Source organism: Oncorhynchus clarkii, chromosome 11 (genome assembly GCF_045791955.1).
Source record: "Oncorhynchus clarkii lewisi isolate Uvic-CL-2024 chromosome 11, UVic_Ocla_1.0, whole genome shotgun sequence".
Taxonomy (NCBI): domain Eukaryota; kingdom Metazoa; phylum Chordata; class Actinopteri; order Salmoniformes; family Salmonidae; genus Oncorhynchus; species Oncorhynchus clarkii.
The window spans coordinates 22,702,765-22,717,717 of record NC_092157.1 but is presented as its reverse complement, the minus strand read 5'-3'; the positions used below and the strand labels follow the sequence as shown (position 1 = coordinate 22,717,717).

The window sequence follows — 14,953 nt, the reverse complement described above, 5'->3', positions numbered from 1 at the left end:
TATTGTCACTTGTGAAGGATGTCCAGCATAAGAAACTATACTTTTTTTTTGTGAATCATAGTCACACACCTCATGTAGCCTAGCCCATAGGCCTATGTGTTTTAAAAAGGTTTGATTCACAATTAAAGTGGCCAAATAACTTCTTAAAATAAAGCACATTAATCCGCTTTACATGGGGTGTAGAGCCTAACTGGCATATCAAATAAATGTTCCTTACTCAGGACCCTGCCTTTCAAAGATAATTCATAAAAATCCAAATAACTTCGCAGATCTTTATTGTAAAGGGAACAGAGAAACACTGTTTCTCATGCATGTTCAATGAACCATAAACAATTAATGAACATGCACCTGTGGAACGGTCGTTAAGACACTAACAGCTTACAGACTGTAGGTATTTAAGGTCACAGTTATGAAAACTTAGGACACTCCCAGTACGGTTATTGCAGGCAACGCTGTGCATACAGGGAAGACATCCTCCACCCTCATGTGGTACCCTTCCTGCAGGCTCATCCTGACATGACCCTCTAGCATGACAATGCCACCAGCCATACTGCTCGTTCTGTGCGTGATTTCCTGCAAGACAGGAATGTTCGTGTTCTGCCATGGCTAGCGAAGAGCCCGGATCTCAATCCCATTGAGCACGTCTGGCACCTGTTGGATCGGAGGGCTAGGGCTAGGGCCATTCCCCCCCAGAAATGTCCGGGAACTTGCAGGTGCCTTGGTGGAAGAGTGGGGTAATATCTCACAGCAAGAACTGGCAAATCTGGTGCAGTTCACGAGGAGGAGATGCACTGCAGTACTTAATGCAGCTGGTGGCCACACCAGATCCTGACTGTTACTTTTGACTGTTACTTTACCCCCCCTCCCCCCCTCCTTTGTTTAGGGACACATTATTCCATTTCTGTTAGTCACATGTCTGTGGAACTTGTTCAGTTTATGTATCAGTTGTTGAATCTTGTTATGTTCCTATAAATATTTACACATGTTACGTTTGCTGAAAATCAACGCAGTTGACAGTCAGAGGACGTTTCTTTTTTTGCTGAGTTTATAAGCAGCGTGTGAGTTTCAAGTTTATTGAAGATAATTTTAACCATAACAATGCACCATTTGCGCTTATAGCCTAATACCATGTGCGCATTGCCTTGTTTATAATGTGAAGAAATAGCCTAATACTTTATCAACATTTTAAGCTAGAAGTTCTAATGTGTTGCTTCAGCCACATTGCATAAAAACGTTTTTGTTGATGCTAGTATTAATTTGGGATCTATCGCATCCCACAACTGTCCCAAACGGTTTGTAATATTTATTTGTCCCACAGAATAGAATAGGCTGACTTTTGTACTATGGGGGAGAGTAGATTGACGTAGGCTAGTGCTTTTGCTGTTCGTTAGGCGTACTCATCTTGTTGGCTGACAAAAAGAAAATGTGGACAGTTTATCCAATATCTTCAATATGCACCTTGGAATTGGATAAGGACACGCACAGTTGCATCTCCAATGTGTCTGTCTGAACTTGTAGCCTGTGAGAAAGACCCAATCACGTGACGGAGAGCTGTATGAGTGAGAGACTCTTCGGAATGTGCAGCACACTCAGGGAGAAGGGCACAATGCAGCACTCCGGGCTGCAAAAGGCATGGATTTTTTTTTAGGGTGCATTACGCCCACAAAGGGGATGCCGTTGTGAAATTCGAGGCATTATCAAGTGCTTGTCAAATTGTGAATGAGAGACTATTGGAGTGTGCACATCCTGCAAAAAAAAAAAAGCAGAGCTCTTGCCTTTTCAAGCGACTTTTTTCAAATCATCATTAGAGTCTCAGCCTTACAATGTATTCAAAATCAAAACATGTAGCCCAACATTTATAGAACACCTAAAGTTACATTAATAACTCTAAATTAACTATATAGGAGTACCTTTTTCCTTGTTAACCGCACAACACAGAATAGACGCATGTGACACTCCCTCAAATCGTTTGGAGAAAATGTTTGTTTTATTTAGCTTTGTTCAATTGTATTCATCATACTATTACATAATATAAAGTAATGCCACAGAATTATAAGCAAATCTTGTCTTCTAAATTAACTAGTGTAGCCCACAGCCATATTGCATAGCCAGATCAGGACCTATGGACAACTCAGAGTATGCTATTCTGTTCTTCTGAAATAGTCTACATTTTCATCATATCATGCTTCTTTAGACCTGTCTAAAGTACATAATGGATTTATTGTGAAGGTGTAGGCTATGTTACGTGGATTTATTAGACTTTTTTAAATGGCTTGTAGGCTATGTGTGTAAACCAGGAGATACTAAATGTGTTTATGTTAATTAACGGTCAATTACCGTGAGACCGATAAGTTATTTGCTTGACACTCACCGGCTGATGTAATTTCGGGACCGCCACAGCCCTTAGTTGCTCCATCCTAATTGTTTTCCTTTCATAGCCGTTAAACTCTTAACTGTTTTAGTTACCATTGGCCTCATGATGAAATCCCTGGGCGGTTTCCTTCCTCTCTGGCAACTGATATGGAATGAACACCTTTATCTTTGTACTGGGTGTATTGATACACCATCCAAAGTGTAATTAATAACTTTACCATGCTCAAAGGGATATTCAATGTCTGCTTTTTTGTTGTTGTTCATCTACCAGGTGCCTTTCTTTGCGAGGCATTAGAAAACCTTCCTGGTCTTTGTGGTTGAATCTGTGTTTGAAATTCACTGCGCGACTGAGGGACCTTTATAGATAATTGTACGTGTGGGGTACAGAGATGAGGTAATCATTCAGAAATCATATTAAACACTATTATTGTACACAGAGTGAGTCCATGCAACTTATTATGTAACTTGTTAAAAACATACAGTGGGGCAAAAAGTATTTAGTCAGCCACAAATTGTGCAAGTTCTCCCACTTAAAAAGATGAGAGAGGCCTGTAATTTTCATCATAGGTACACTTCAACTATGACAGACAAAATGAGAGAAAAAAAAAATCCACCTACAAACAAGCAAGATTTCTGGCTCTCACAGATCTGTAACTTCTTCTTTAAGAGGCTCCTCTGTCCTCAACTCGTTACCTGTATTAATGGCACCTGTTTGAACTTGTTATCAGTATAAAAGACACAACCTCAAACAGTCACACTCCAAACTCCACTTTGGCCAAGACCAAAGAGCTGTCAAAGGACACCAGAAACAAAATTGTAGACCTGCACCAGGCTGGGAAGACTGAATCTGCAATAGGTAAGCAGCTTGGTTTGAAGAAATCAACTGTGGGAGCAATTATTAGGAAATGGAAGACATACAAGACCCTTAATAATCTCCCTTGATCTGGGGCTCCACGCAAGATCTCACCCCGTGGGGTCAAAATGATCACAAGAACGGTGAGCAAAAATCCCAGAACCACACGGGGGAACCTAGTGAATGACCTGCAGAGAGCTGGGACCAAAGTAACAAAGCCTACCATCAGTAATACACTACGCCGCCAGGGACTCAAATCCTGCAGTGCCAGACGTGTCCCCCTGCTTAAGCCAGTACTTGTCCAGGCCCATCTGATGTTTGTTAGAGAGCATTTGGATGATCCAGAAGAAGATTGGGAGAATGTCATATGGTCAGATGAAACCAAAATATAACTTTTTGGTAAAAACTCAACTTGTCGTGTTTGGAGGACAAAGAATGCTGAGTTGCATCAAAGAACACCATACCTACTGTGAAGCATGGGGGTGGAAACATCATGCTTTGGGGCTGTGTTTCTGCAAAGGGACCAGGACGACTGATCCGTGTAAAGGAAAGAATGAATGGGGCCATGTATCGTGAGATTTTGAGTGAAAACCTCCTTCCATCAGCAAGGGCATTGAAGATGAAACGTGGCTGGGTCTTTCATCATGACAATGATCCCAAACACACCGCCTGGGCAACGAAGGAGTGGCTTCGTAAGAAGCATATCAAGGTCCTGGAGTGGCCTAGCCAGTCTCCAGGTCTCAATCCCATAGAAAATCTTTGGAGGGAGTTGAAAGTCCATGTTGCCCAGCAACAGCCCCAAAACATCACTGCTCTAGAGATCTGCATGGAGGAATGGGCCAAAATACCAGCAACAGTGTGTGAAGACTTACAGAAAACGTTTGACATCTGTCATTGCCAATAAAGGGTATATAACAAAGTATTGAGATAAACTTTTGTTATTGACCAAATACTTATTTTCCACCATAATTTGCAAATAAATTCATTAAAAATCCTACAACGTGATTTCCTGGATTTTCTTTCTCATTTTGTCTGTCATAGTTAAAGTGTACCTATGATGAAAATTACAGGCCTCTCTCATCTTTTTAAGTGGGAGAACTTGCACAATTGGTGGCTGACTAAATACTTTTTTGCCCCACTGTATTTACTCCTGAACCTATTTAGAATTGCCATAACAAATTGGTTGAATATTTATTGACTCAAGAAATGTAAACTTTACATTTTTTATGAATTTGTAAAAATGTCTGAAACCATTATTTTTACATTATGGGGTATTGTTTGTAGGCCAGTGACAATAAATCTCAATTTAATCAGCAAAATGTGGAAAAAGTCAAGGGTTGTGAATACTTTCTGAAGGCTCTGTACATGTTGTGTCTTTACCTCCTAGAATGAGTAGTGTATAGTCCTAATAACTGACATATTTTCCATCTGAATCACTGAAATCTAATGCATGTCCACAGTTGTTTCCCCCCAATACTATTTGTTGTAATGATGTAGACATCCTTATCAGAAATGTATTCTGTGTTATTTAGTTGGAGCAGGGCATATAGGGGCAGGCAACAACCAGCTTTTTTTCTTTTAACAAGCAGCGCTATGCAAATCAGAATCCTAATGAAAGCATATCTCTGAGCCAAAGCTTGAGAGAATAAATGCCTTAATTTTCACAACATGGGGCCAGTCGCTGGTGAATTTACTTTTTGTAATACACAAATGACACAGCAGAACAGATTCACGTTCATTTCCCCCTCTAGAAATAATTTGTTATGACTATCTCAGAGCAATGTAAAACAACATTGACAAAACCTCGCCCCACTAACCTAACCCAAGCATCTCAAGTAGTAGTGCTGATCTAGGATCAGTTTTGTCTTTTCGATCATGATGATTAAGAGTATATGGACAAGAAGGACCTGATCCTAATCAGCACCGATACTCTGAGACGCTTTGTGAAAACAGGCCCCGACCTCAGTCTGGTCTGTTTGATGTGGTGTTCCCCTAGGTTCAGTACTCGGCCTCGTTTTAATCCTGGAGTTGTTCTCAGTCAGATCAGTGCAGGGCGATGTCAGCTCAGCTCAGCTCATAGATGGCGGTGTCTGATAAGCACGTCGTCTTATCTCCCCGGCTGCTCTAATACTCACCGTGGCACCGTGGCTTCTGTCAAAATGAAGTAGTGGAGACAGACAGACGCACAAAGACAAGGTTTCCCAGTGTGTGATGCAGATCAGATAGTCTCTCTCTTTGCTGAAGGAAGGAAAGAGAGGATAAACCTTGTGAATGGGGCTCACCCAGGAGTTTTACTACACGCCTTGCCTTTCACCACTCTGCTCTAACTGACTGCTGCCGTGATCAGCCTTATTCCATCTGACTAACCTTTCATTAAATAGATGGATTTCATTGTAAATGAGTGGAGACTGTAAGCAGCTTGTAGGTAGTGTGGTATCTGAGACCTATAAAACGCTGGCTTGGACCCAAACTCGGTCATGGGCCTCCCTCCCCTGTGTGCACGTTTATTTTTTTTGCTCTAGCACTACACAGCTGATTCAAATAGCCAACTCATCATCAAGCTTGAATGATTTGAATCAGCCGTGTAGTGCGAGGGCCCCAGGACCAGGTTTGGGAAACCCTGTACTAGAGTATGGGGGAATTCAATACTCTGTGTTATGTAATTTCGAATTACATATTTATGTACTTTGCACTGTGTGCCCAAGTTAGTGTAACGGTTGCCCAAACGTTAGTTATGGAGTTTATATAGAGCATATATAGTGTTTAACTTTCTTTTGTGTATTGTCATACAGTTGATTGTTCACTAGTCAGCACCGCTATGAACATTTATAGGGTGTGTGTCAGTTCATGCTTTTCACTGGTATCTAATAACATCATTAGTGTGTGTGTTTGTGTGTTTTGTGTGCGTGCTTGTATGCGTGTGTGCGTGCATGTGCGATTTTCCACCACTAGGTGTGCAGCGCGGTGCAGAACCAGGACTTCACTCTGATCGAGGACTACTGCCTGGGTCTAAAGACCCTGCTCTACCTGAAGAGCATCGAGGAGCTACAGGACTGGGATGGCCAATCACCTCCCACATTGCGCCACCAGAAGGGCAAACCTGTCCCGCGACTGGAGGAACTGGTGGGCAAGGTGAGTGATTGACAGCTAATCCAACCATTAGCTCAATCTACATGTACACACTTACCCATTAGCATTGCACTCTGACTGCACTTCCCCTTCGCTACTCCTGCACCCCTCCATTTACTTGGTCCTATTATCAGCTTGGTCCTCTTGGTCTTGGTCCCTTTAACCATCCATTATAAACCAGACATCATCATTTCAACAGCAGACGACATGCAGGCTTTTAGTTACTGCATTTACTAGTATTACTGTGACACATCTGTACCTGTGTATTTACATCACACTATTGGTGGCAGCCTGGACATTATCACATTGCAATTACTGCATTGTCCACACTGAATGTTAAGTGCCCTGTTCTATTCAGAGCTACAGCTGATTTCAAGGCTGCTGTTTTGTCTTCCAGGATCTGACTCACTGAAGGAGCTCACAGATCAACCTTCTGAGGAATGGTTTAATATCAGATTTGAATCAAAAGAGGCGGCTTTGTCTGAAATCCCCTCCTATAATAACTTGGCTAAGAGCAGGTGCTTTAGTCACTGGTTCTGGCACTAATATAAATGGCCAGACATGCCTATGATGAATAGCTTAGATACTATAAATTCAAATTCAAAAAGCGCAGACGGTGAGGAAAAGTCCTAATGGTTTATTATTGTTAGTTTACTTTGAAATAGAACATCAATCATTCTCGGAAAACGATTTGTACAAGCGCCGTCTTAATCCAATGCCAGTTGTTCATAACACAATACAAAAATAAAAAAATCTCAAATCAAATTTGACAAAAGGCAATTGTCAAAACATTCCCTCCATTAGGTTTTACAGTCCACATTTCTGCATTTCTACAATCTCTGTCATATTTATGGGAGAAAGAGAAAATAAATGTGAAATGCCCAGAATGAATGTAAATGAGGGAAAACACAACTTCAGTAAACTCTTTTCAACGTTCCAAATTAGAGGTGGTTATCAGATCACAGGCGTGTGGATTCTACACCAACCGAGGGAAGGCTTTAAAGCTCCCAAACGCTCCAGATTTTATGACAGTCCTGACGACGGGACATTGCATCGCAAATGCAACAGTTTAAATGCTAATGCTAAATGAGTGGAGGAGTGGATGATGAGAGAGGAAGGAATAAATGTGTTGGAGGTGAGGAATAACAGAAAAGTGGAAACAGTAATTCCCTCATCTGCTGCTGTATAGCTCTCCATTGTTGTGGGGAATTGTCAGAACAACAACAATTATAGCAAAAGAAGCTGAGAGAGAGGAGAAGGTAGAAAGGGGTTGTGGAGTGTGTGCATGCGTGCGTGTGTGTGTGTTTGTGAAGCTGTGTGGTGTCATGTAGAAACATTGTCCCAGACATGGAGAAGCAGCCTGTACATCACATCTCCCTGGGGCAACGTGGTGCTGGATACACTGACTGATACTAGTGCACGGTGACACCAGGAAAGGACGAATCACTCACATCACCGGCTCTCAGCTCTCAGGCGACAACATTAACCGGAGTAGTTTTTATACAAAAGCTTTGTTTTAGCTTTTACTTAGAAGGAAATAAGGCTTTGTGGACTCTTTTGGACGTTGCTTTTTGTTAAGGTCAATTCTCAGCTCTCACATAATTTATTGCATAGTATGAAATAGCTCTGGGCCCGGTTTCCCAAAAGCATCTCAAGGCTAAGTTTATTGTTAGAGCCTTCGTAGGAGCATCGTTAAATCTGTTATTAACGTTGCACTTGAAAACGCTCGTAATCTAACTTCTGTCTCAGACCACTCGTAGAACAGCTAGGTGCTTCGTTAGATGCTTCTTTAACCTCCCGCGTCACTTTATACACAAAAGATCACCGCTAAACATAGAATCACATGGTTTATCCGTCTACCTGTGACCGCCGATAACCTCAGAACAAAGTTGACTACAACAAATACAATGTTGCTAATGTCTTTGCAATTGATACAGGCAAGTGAAATATAAAAAGTGAAACAAATGAAAATAGAGATGACTGCATTCAAATATAAATACAGTAGGCCTATTTTAATCGTGTTGAAATACATTTCATGTTCAATCAATTGAGTTCTATTTTTCTTCTTCTAGGCTACTGTCTGTAACTTGTTTCAAGATATTTAATGATGTGTGTCCTAACTTGTGCGCAACGATGTGCCAAATCTGTGATTTTGTGCATTTTTGTTGGGTAAGTATTAGAATAAGCCACCTGAGTATTTGCAGCCATAGGTAGTAATACACTATATATACAAAACTATGTGAACACCCCTTCAAATTAGTGGATTTGGCTATTTCAGCCACACCCATTGCTGGCAGGTGTATAAAATTGTGCACACAGCCATGCAATCTCTATAGACAAACATTGGTTGTAGAATGACCTCACTGAAGAGCTCAGTGACTTTCAACGTGGCACCATCATAGGATGCCACCTTTCCAACAAGTCAGTTCGTTTTTGACTAGATGTTCAGGAGTCTTATGGCTTGGGGGTAAAAGCTGTTTAGAAGCATCTTCGACCTAGACTTGGCACTCCGGTACCACTAGCAAAGAGAACCGTCTATGACTAGGGTGGCTGGAGTCTTTGACAATTTTTAGGGCTTTCCTCTGACACTCCTGGTATAGAGGTCCTGGATGGCAGGAAGCTTGGCCCCAGTGGTGTACTGGGCCGTTCGCACTACCCTCTGTAGTGCCTTGCGGTCGGAACCTTTTGAGGATCTGAGGACCCATGACAAATCTTTTCAGTCTCCTGAGGGAGAATAGGTTTTGTCGTGCCCGCTTCACGACTGTCATGGTGTGCTTGGATCATGTTAGTTTGTCAGTGATGTGGACACAAAGGAACTTGAAGCTCTCAACCTGCTCTACTGCAGCCCCCTCGATGAGAATGGGGGCATGCTCGGTCCTCTTTTTCCTGTAGTCCACGGTAATCTCTTTTGTCTTGATCACGTTGAGGGAGAGGTTGTTGTCCTGGCACCACACTGCCAGGTCTCTGACCTCCTCCCTATAGGCTGTCTCGTTGTTGTCAGTGATCAGGCCTACCACTGTTGTGTCGTCGGCAAATTTAATGATGGTGTTGGAGCCGTGCCTGGCCGTGCAGTCATGAGTAAACAGGGAGTACAGGAGGGGGCTGAGTATGCACCCCTGAGGAGGGGTCCCTGTGTTGAGGATCAGTCTGACAGATGTTTTGTTACCTACCCTTACCACCTGGGGGCGGCCCGTCAGGAAGTCCAGGATCCACTGTTTTCTAAACTGCCTCTGGAAGCAACGTCAGCACAATAAATGTTTCTTTGGGAGCTTCATGAAATGGGTTTCCATGGCCGAGCAGCCTCACACAAGCTTAAGATCACCGTGCACAATGCCAAGTGTCGGCTGGAGTGGTGTGAAGCTTGCCGCTATTGGACTTTGGAGCGGGGGAGACGCGTTCTCTAGAGAGATGAATCATGCTTCACCATCTGGCGGTTCGACTGACTAATCTGGGTTTGGCGGATGCCAGGAGAAGGCTACCTGCCCACTGTGGCAACTGTAAAGTTTGGTGGAGGAGAAATAATGGTATGGGGCTGTTTTTCATGGTTCGGGCTAGGCCCCTTAGTTCCAGTGAAGGGAAATCTTAACGCTACAGCATACAATGACATTCTAGACGATTCTGAGCTTCAGCTTTGTTGCAACAGTTTGGTTAAGGTCCTTTCCTGATTCAGCATGACAATGCTCCTGTGCACAAAGCGAGGTCCGTACAGAAATGTTCTGTCGAGATCGGTGTGGTAGAACTTGACTGGCCTGCACAGAGCCCTGACCTCAACTCCATTGAACACCTTTGCGTTGAATTGGAACGCCGACTGCGAGCCGGGCCTAATCTCCCCAACATCAGTACCCGACCTCACTAATGCCCTTGTGGCTGAATGGAAGCAAGTCCCCGCAGCAATGTTCCAACATCTACTGAAAAGCTTTCCGAGAAGAGTGGAGGCTGTTATAGCAGCAAAAGGGGGACCAACATATTAATGCCCATGATTTTGGAATGAGATGTTCAACGAGCAGGTGTCCACATACTGTTGGTCATGCAGTGTATCTCTAGGAGCTGATCCGTCAGTATTGTGAAATAATTATAATGTTATGGTAATATTTGAATTGAGAACACTAATCTGAGAGCAGCACTGCCTTTCTTTCGATCCTATCAGTATGACACATGTTTCAACGGCGCGCTTAGCGACCGTTCTCTCTGTGTGGTGTTTTAGGAAACGCATGTTACATCTTCGGCTGTTGTAGGAAAGATGCATTGTTAAAACAGGAAGATATCGGTATCAGGAAGCCGGGCCCAGGTCTTCTACTTTTAGTTGGGAGATTTCAGACGTTGCGTTACAGTCGGCCAAAAATATGCCTTTTTTTTGTTTCATTTTGTATCTGTGGATAGGTTGAGGTAACTGCCAAAGTAAAGGAAACACGAATAAATTAGGGATTTGAAGCATATTGAAAGCAGGGTCTTCCACACAGGTGTGGTTCCTGAGTAAATTAAGCAACTAACATCCCATCATGTTTAGGGGCATGTATAAAAATGCCCAGTTGCCCATTATTTTGGCTACCATGTCTAGAGGAAGAGATCTCAGTGACTTTAAAAGAGGAGCATAGTGGTTTTTAAGTGAGTGTGTGTGTGTGTGTCAAATCAAATGAAATTGTATTTGTCACATGCTTCATAAACAACTGGTCTAGACTAACAGTAAATTGCTTACTTACTTACGGGTCCTTTTCCAACAATGCAGTTAAAGATAAGCACCATTTTTTTTAATGGTGTTAGTGTCTCAGTCACCAGATCTCAACTCAATTGAACTCTTATGGGAGATCCGGTAGCGGCGCCTTAGACAGCATCTTCCAACACTATCAACAAAACACTAAATGATGGATTCTTTTTAGGGGAGATTGGTGTCACATCCCTCCAATAGAGTTCCAGAAACTTGTAGAATCTATGACTAGGTGTATTGATGCTGTTCTGGCTCGTGGTGCCCAACACCCTATTAAGACACTTTATGTTGGTGTTTCCTTTATTTTGGCAGTTACCTGTAGATAGGAATGCCTCATAGCGTTCATGGAGGCCTGGTGTACAGAGCTAGCCTGGGCCCTGTCTTTGACTTAGTGGACAGTATAGATAGAAAGTGACATCTCACCTGTGTTTGTGTGTAGGGCAGCTGTTGCCGCGAGGCAGAGGAACAGTAGCATTGACCCAATGAGACAAATACACCAAGCACACCATGCAGGGGAGGAGGGGGGGGAGCAGGATCACATTACTTACAGTACAGTCAAGACAAGGGTTTTGTGTATTTATGTGTGTGTACGTGCTTAACTATAGTAAGCTGTACGAGAGTGTGTGTGTGTGTGTGTGTGTGTGTGTGTGTGTGTGTGTGTGTGTGTGTGTGTGTGTGTGTGTGTGTGAGTGGGGGTGAGATTGGGTGGGGGTGGGTGGGTGGATGTGTGCGTGCGTGCTTCAGAAAGTCAGACTCAAAGGTAGAGTCGTCGGAGGGGGAAAAAAAGGTTTGGTAGAGAGACAGTGGGGCTGTGTGTGTCAGAGTGCACAAGACATTTGCGAGAAAGGTAGAGAAAGGAACCTCAAATGGAAAAAAAGAGAGGTAGTTAGCGAGAGCGAGAGACGGAGCTCATAAAAGAGAAAAAGAAAGTGAGAAGAGAAGTCACTGTCACTGCAATTCCCGGGAATGTCAGTTGATAAAAGGAGTAGGAGCGTTCAGCTGAAGACATCTTTTTTCTCTCTCTCACTGTTAGTATAAGTAGTGAGAGAGAATGCTGTCTCAAATAGTCTGCCTCGGTGGCAATCCATGCTCTCTCATGGAATGATCTATCCTTATTTCACCGTTTAGAGTGTGGAGTCCAATTTCAGTGAACTTCAGTCCTTCATAAGTAATTTAAGAAGTAGACTGAAGTTACCTCAATGGTAAATCAAATAATTATCTTGGCTGTGCTTCAATAATGGGTGGCTACATCAAACAAATTCATTTTTTGGGCTGTCAACACAGGTTCATGTACAACTGTTTGCACACAGTCAACAGTCTTGGCTGGACTCTGGAACATGCAAATAACATGCCAGACATAAAATCCCTACTACTGCAAAAATAATATGGATCATTTATTTAACTTTTATAGTGCTTTTCAAAGAATAACAAAGTGCTTTAAAACACACAAAAGACTTGAAGAACAACATCACAACATCATGAGATGGACATTCATTGTAAAGTTCATGTCTTGAGTGGTCATCTGAGGGAAAAGGAAAACATTTATAATAAGTAAATAAAGAGCATCATGTCCAGGGGGTGTACTTCTCCATCAAGCTGCCTCACGCTACAGAAACAGACTAGTCTTACTTTACTGCAATTAAGAATGCACCAAGCACACGCCTGATATGCAGTACATACTGGGTCACAGCATCAGCAGGAACATGGAGTGCATGGTGCAAACTGAAGTGCAGACCCATCACTCTACTGCATGGTGATTGCAACCCTGTGAGCTGACAGTAACAGTTAGGCTTATGAGATGCTAGCTAACGTGTGAAGCTAACATGTGCTCCGTGTGGGACTGCTCATGCCCAAGACGGGAGGCTCAGCACCACAGGTATTTGTTAGGCAGCAGGCTGGCTGGAACAGGCAATGAGACCCACTACTGGGCCGACACAGGGAGGGAGAGCTCCACAGTCCCCTAGAACTAGCCCAATGTTACCTCTTTGTGGTGTCTCTCCTGGTATCTCCACCCCCACACAGCCTCCCAATCCACACAGTCGCCTCCTCCTCTTTCTCCTCCTCCACCACCTCCTCCTCTCTGCTGGTGCCAATTCCAAACAAGGGGTGGGAGTGAGAGAGGTGTTGCTGGCTAGGCTACCCCTGAGCTGCTGCACAGTTGGGGAGGGGGGGGGGGGGTTGTTAAATAGTGGTTTGGCCTGGCTACACGGCACGGCGGAGTCTGGTTGAGCTTGGCAGGCCTGCAGGGGTAATGAAGCCTTGGACCAGCCTGACCTACCCCCTCTCTGCTGGGGGCCTGCCTGGAAACACTCTGGCTCAGGTGAGGTGGTGATGGGCTGATATTGGGGGTGGTGGAAGGGTGCTGGCTGGGGAGGGGGGTGGTACTGACTAGCGGTTCAGCGCATTGGACCAGTAACCGAAAGGATGCTGGTTCGAATCCCCGAGCCATCTAGGTGAAAAATCTGTTGATGTGACCTTGAGCAGGGACCTTAACCCTAAACGCTCTGGATAAGAGCATCTGCTAAATGACTCAAATGTAAAATTATGATAGTTGCCATTTTGATTGTTGGCACTAATAGAGAAACCACAATATGCCTCTAAAAGGCACAAAATACATCTATTTGAATTGTAGATTGTGAAAGTTACCCAGAGTAAGACTACCTTTACTTGACATGTATTAGTCGTATGTACAGGATACACATGGTATACAGCGTCCAATGAAATGCTTACTTGCAGATTCCTTCTCGACAATGCAACAACAATAATACATAATAAAATATAAGAACATGAACCTAAGGTAAATGACTTAATAGAACAGAATACATTTTTTAGCATAATTGTAATACAAGAAGGCACAATTTATCGTCCAGTATTTACACTTGTTTTGGGGAAGGGGTGATTCAGGGGCAAGTGTTTAATTTAGCAATCATAGTAAGAGTCTGGTAGCAGCAGTTGTGGTGTGCGTGTGTGCATGCGCGTGTGTGGATGAGTGTATGTCTGTGTGGGTGTGAGCTTGAGTGAGTGCATTTGTGTTAAGGTGCAGGTGGTCAGTCCAGTTCAAGTGTTCAGCAGTCGGATGGTTTGTAGATCGAAACTGTCTCTGAGCCTGTTGATATCAGACCTCATGCTCCGATACCGTCTGACCAACAATAAGGGAGTGAACAGCTTGTGGATGGTATTTATGTCTTCCTTGATGATGCTGCAGACCTTCCTCAGGCACCGTTTCCACTAGATGTAAATGTCCTGACATTGTTGTCAATTAAAGGTAGGATCAGATTTAAATACAGATTAGGTATCCACTCACTAGCCTTTAAATCCCTCTCCCAATGTGTTCAGTACATCAATTACACCCACTGTTTATTCTGTTTGAACCTGATGTGAGTAACACCAGTCCAGGTGTGGGCTGTGGAATCCAAACCATTCTGTGGCTGCATCCAAAATGGGACCTAACCCCTATGTAGGGCCCATAGGGCTATGGTCAAAAGTAGTGCACTATATATAGAATGGGGTGCCATTTGGGACACAGCCTGTGGTAAATGTTATGAGAAGTGAAAGGGGAGTCAGCCTGTCCTCCAGACCATTAGCCAGACCGTCCTCCCCAACCAGAGTATAGATGTACAGTTATTGCCACGGCTGTCTGCTTCCTCTTTGGGATCTTTCATTAGGCCGCCCTCATATTCGGCCCCTGAGACAGAGGCCAAATCATGTCTCTGAGCCGCTTGTGTGTTTGTTATTAGGGACCTCTGGTGGGCGGGCTGGCTGGCTGACTGTCTTTCTGACTATTGGTGTGGTTGACAGTGAGAGAAGGAGAGAAACCATGCTGTTGGTCTGGCCAAATATCAGCTAACATGTCTCAATGTTCAGTGCCTTCATTGTCCCCCACGATGAAATCG

At 43.5% G+C, this 14,953-nt stretch overlaps 1 protein-coding gene across 2 annotated transcripts in view; it reads left to right on the top strand.

The window, feature by feature from the left end:
• Nucleotides 1–14,953, top strand: part of LOC139420375 (dihydropyrimidine dehydrogenase a, tandem duplicate 1) — a 217,468-nt gene that overhangs the window by 192,770 nt on the left and 9,745 nt on the right. For both annotated transcript variants that reach the window (XM_071170409.1, XM_071170410.1), the window contains one exon: nt 6,179–6,358. In XM_071170409.1, coding sequence (XP_071026510.1) covers nt 6,179–6,358 — 180 coding nt within the window. The remainder of the gene's footprint in view (nt 1–6,178; nt 6,359–14,953) is intronic.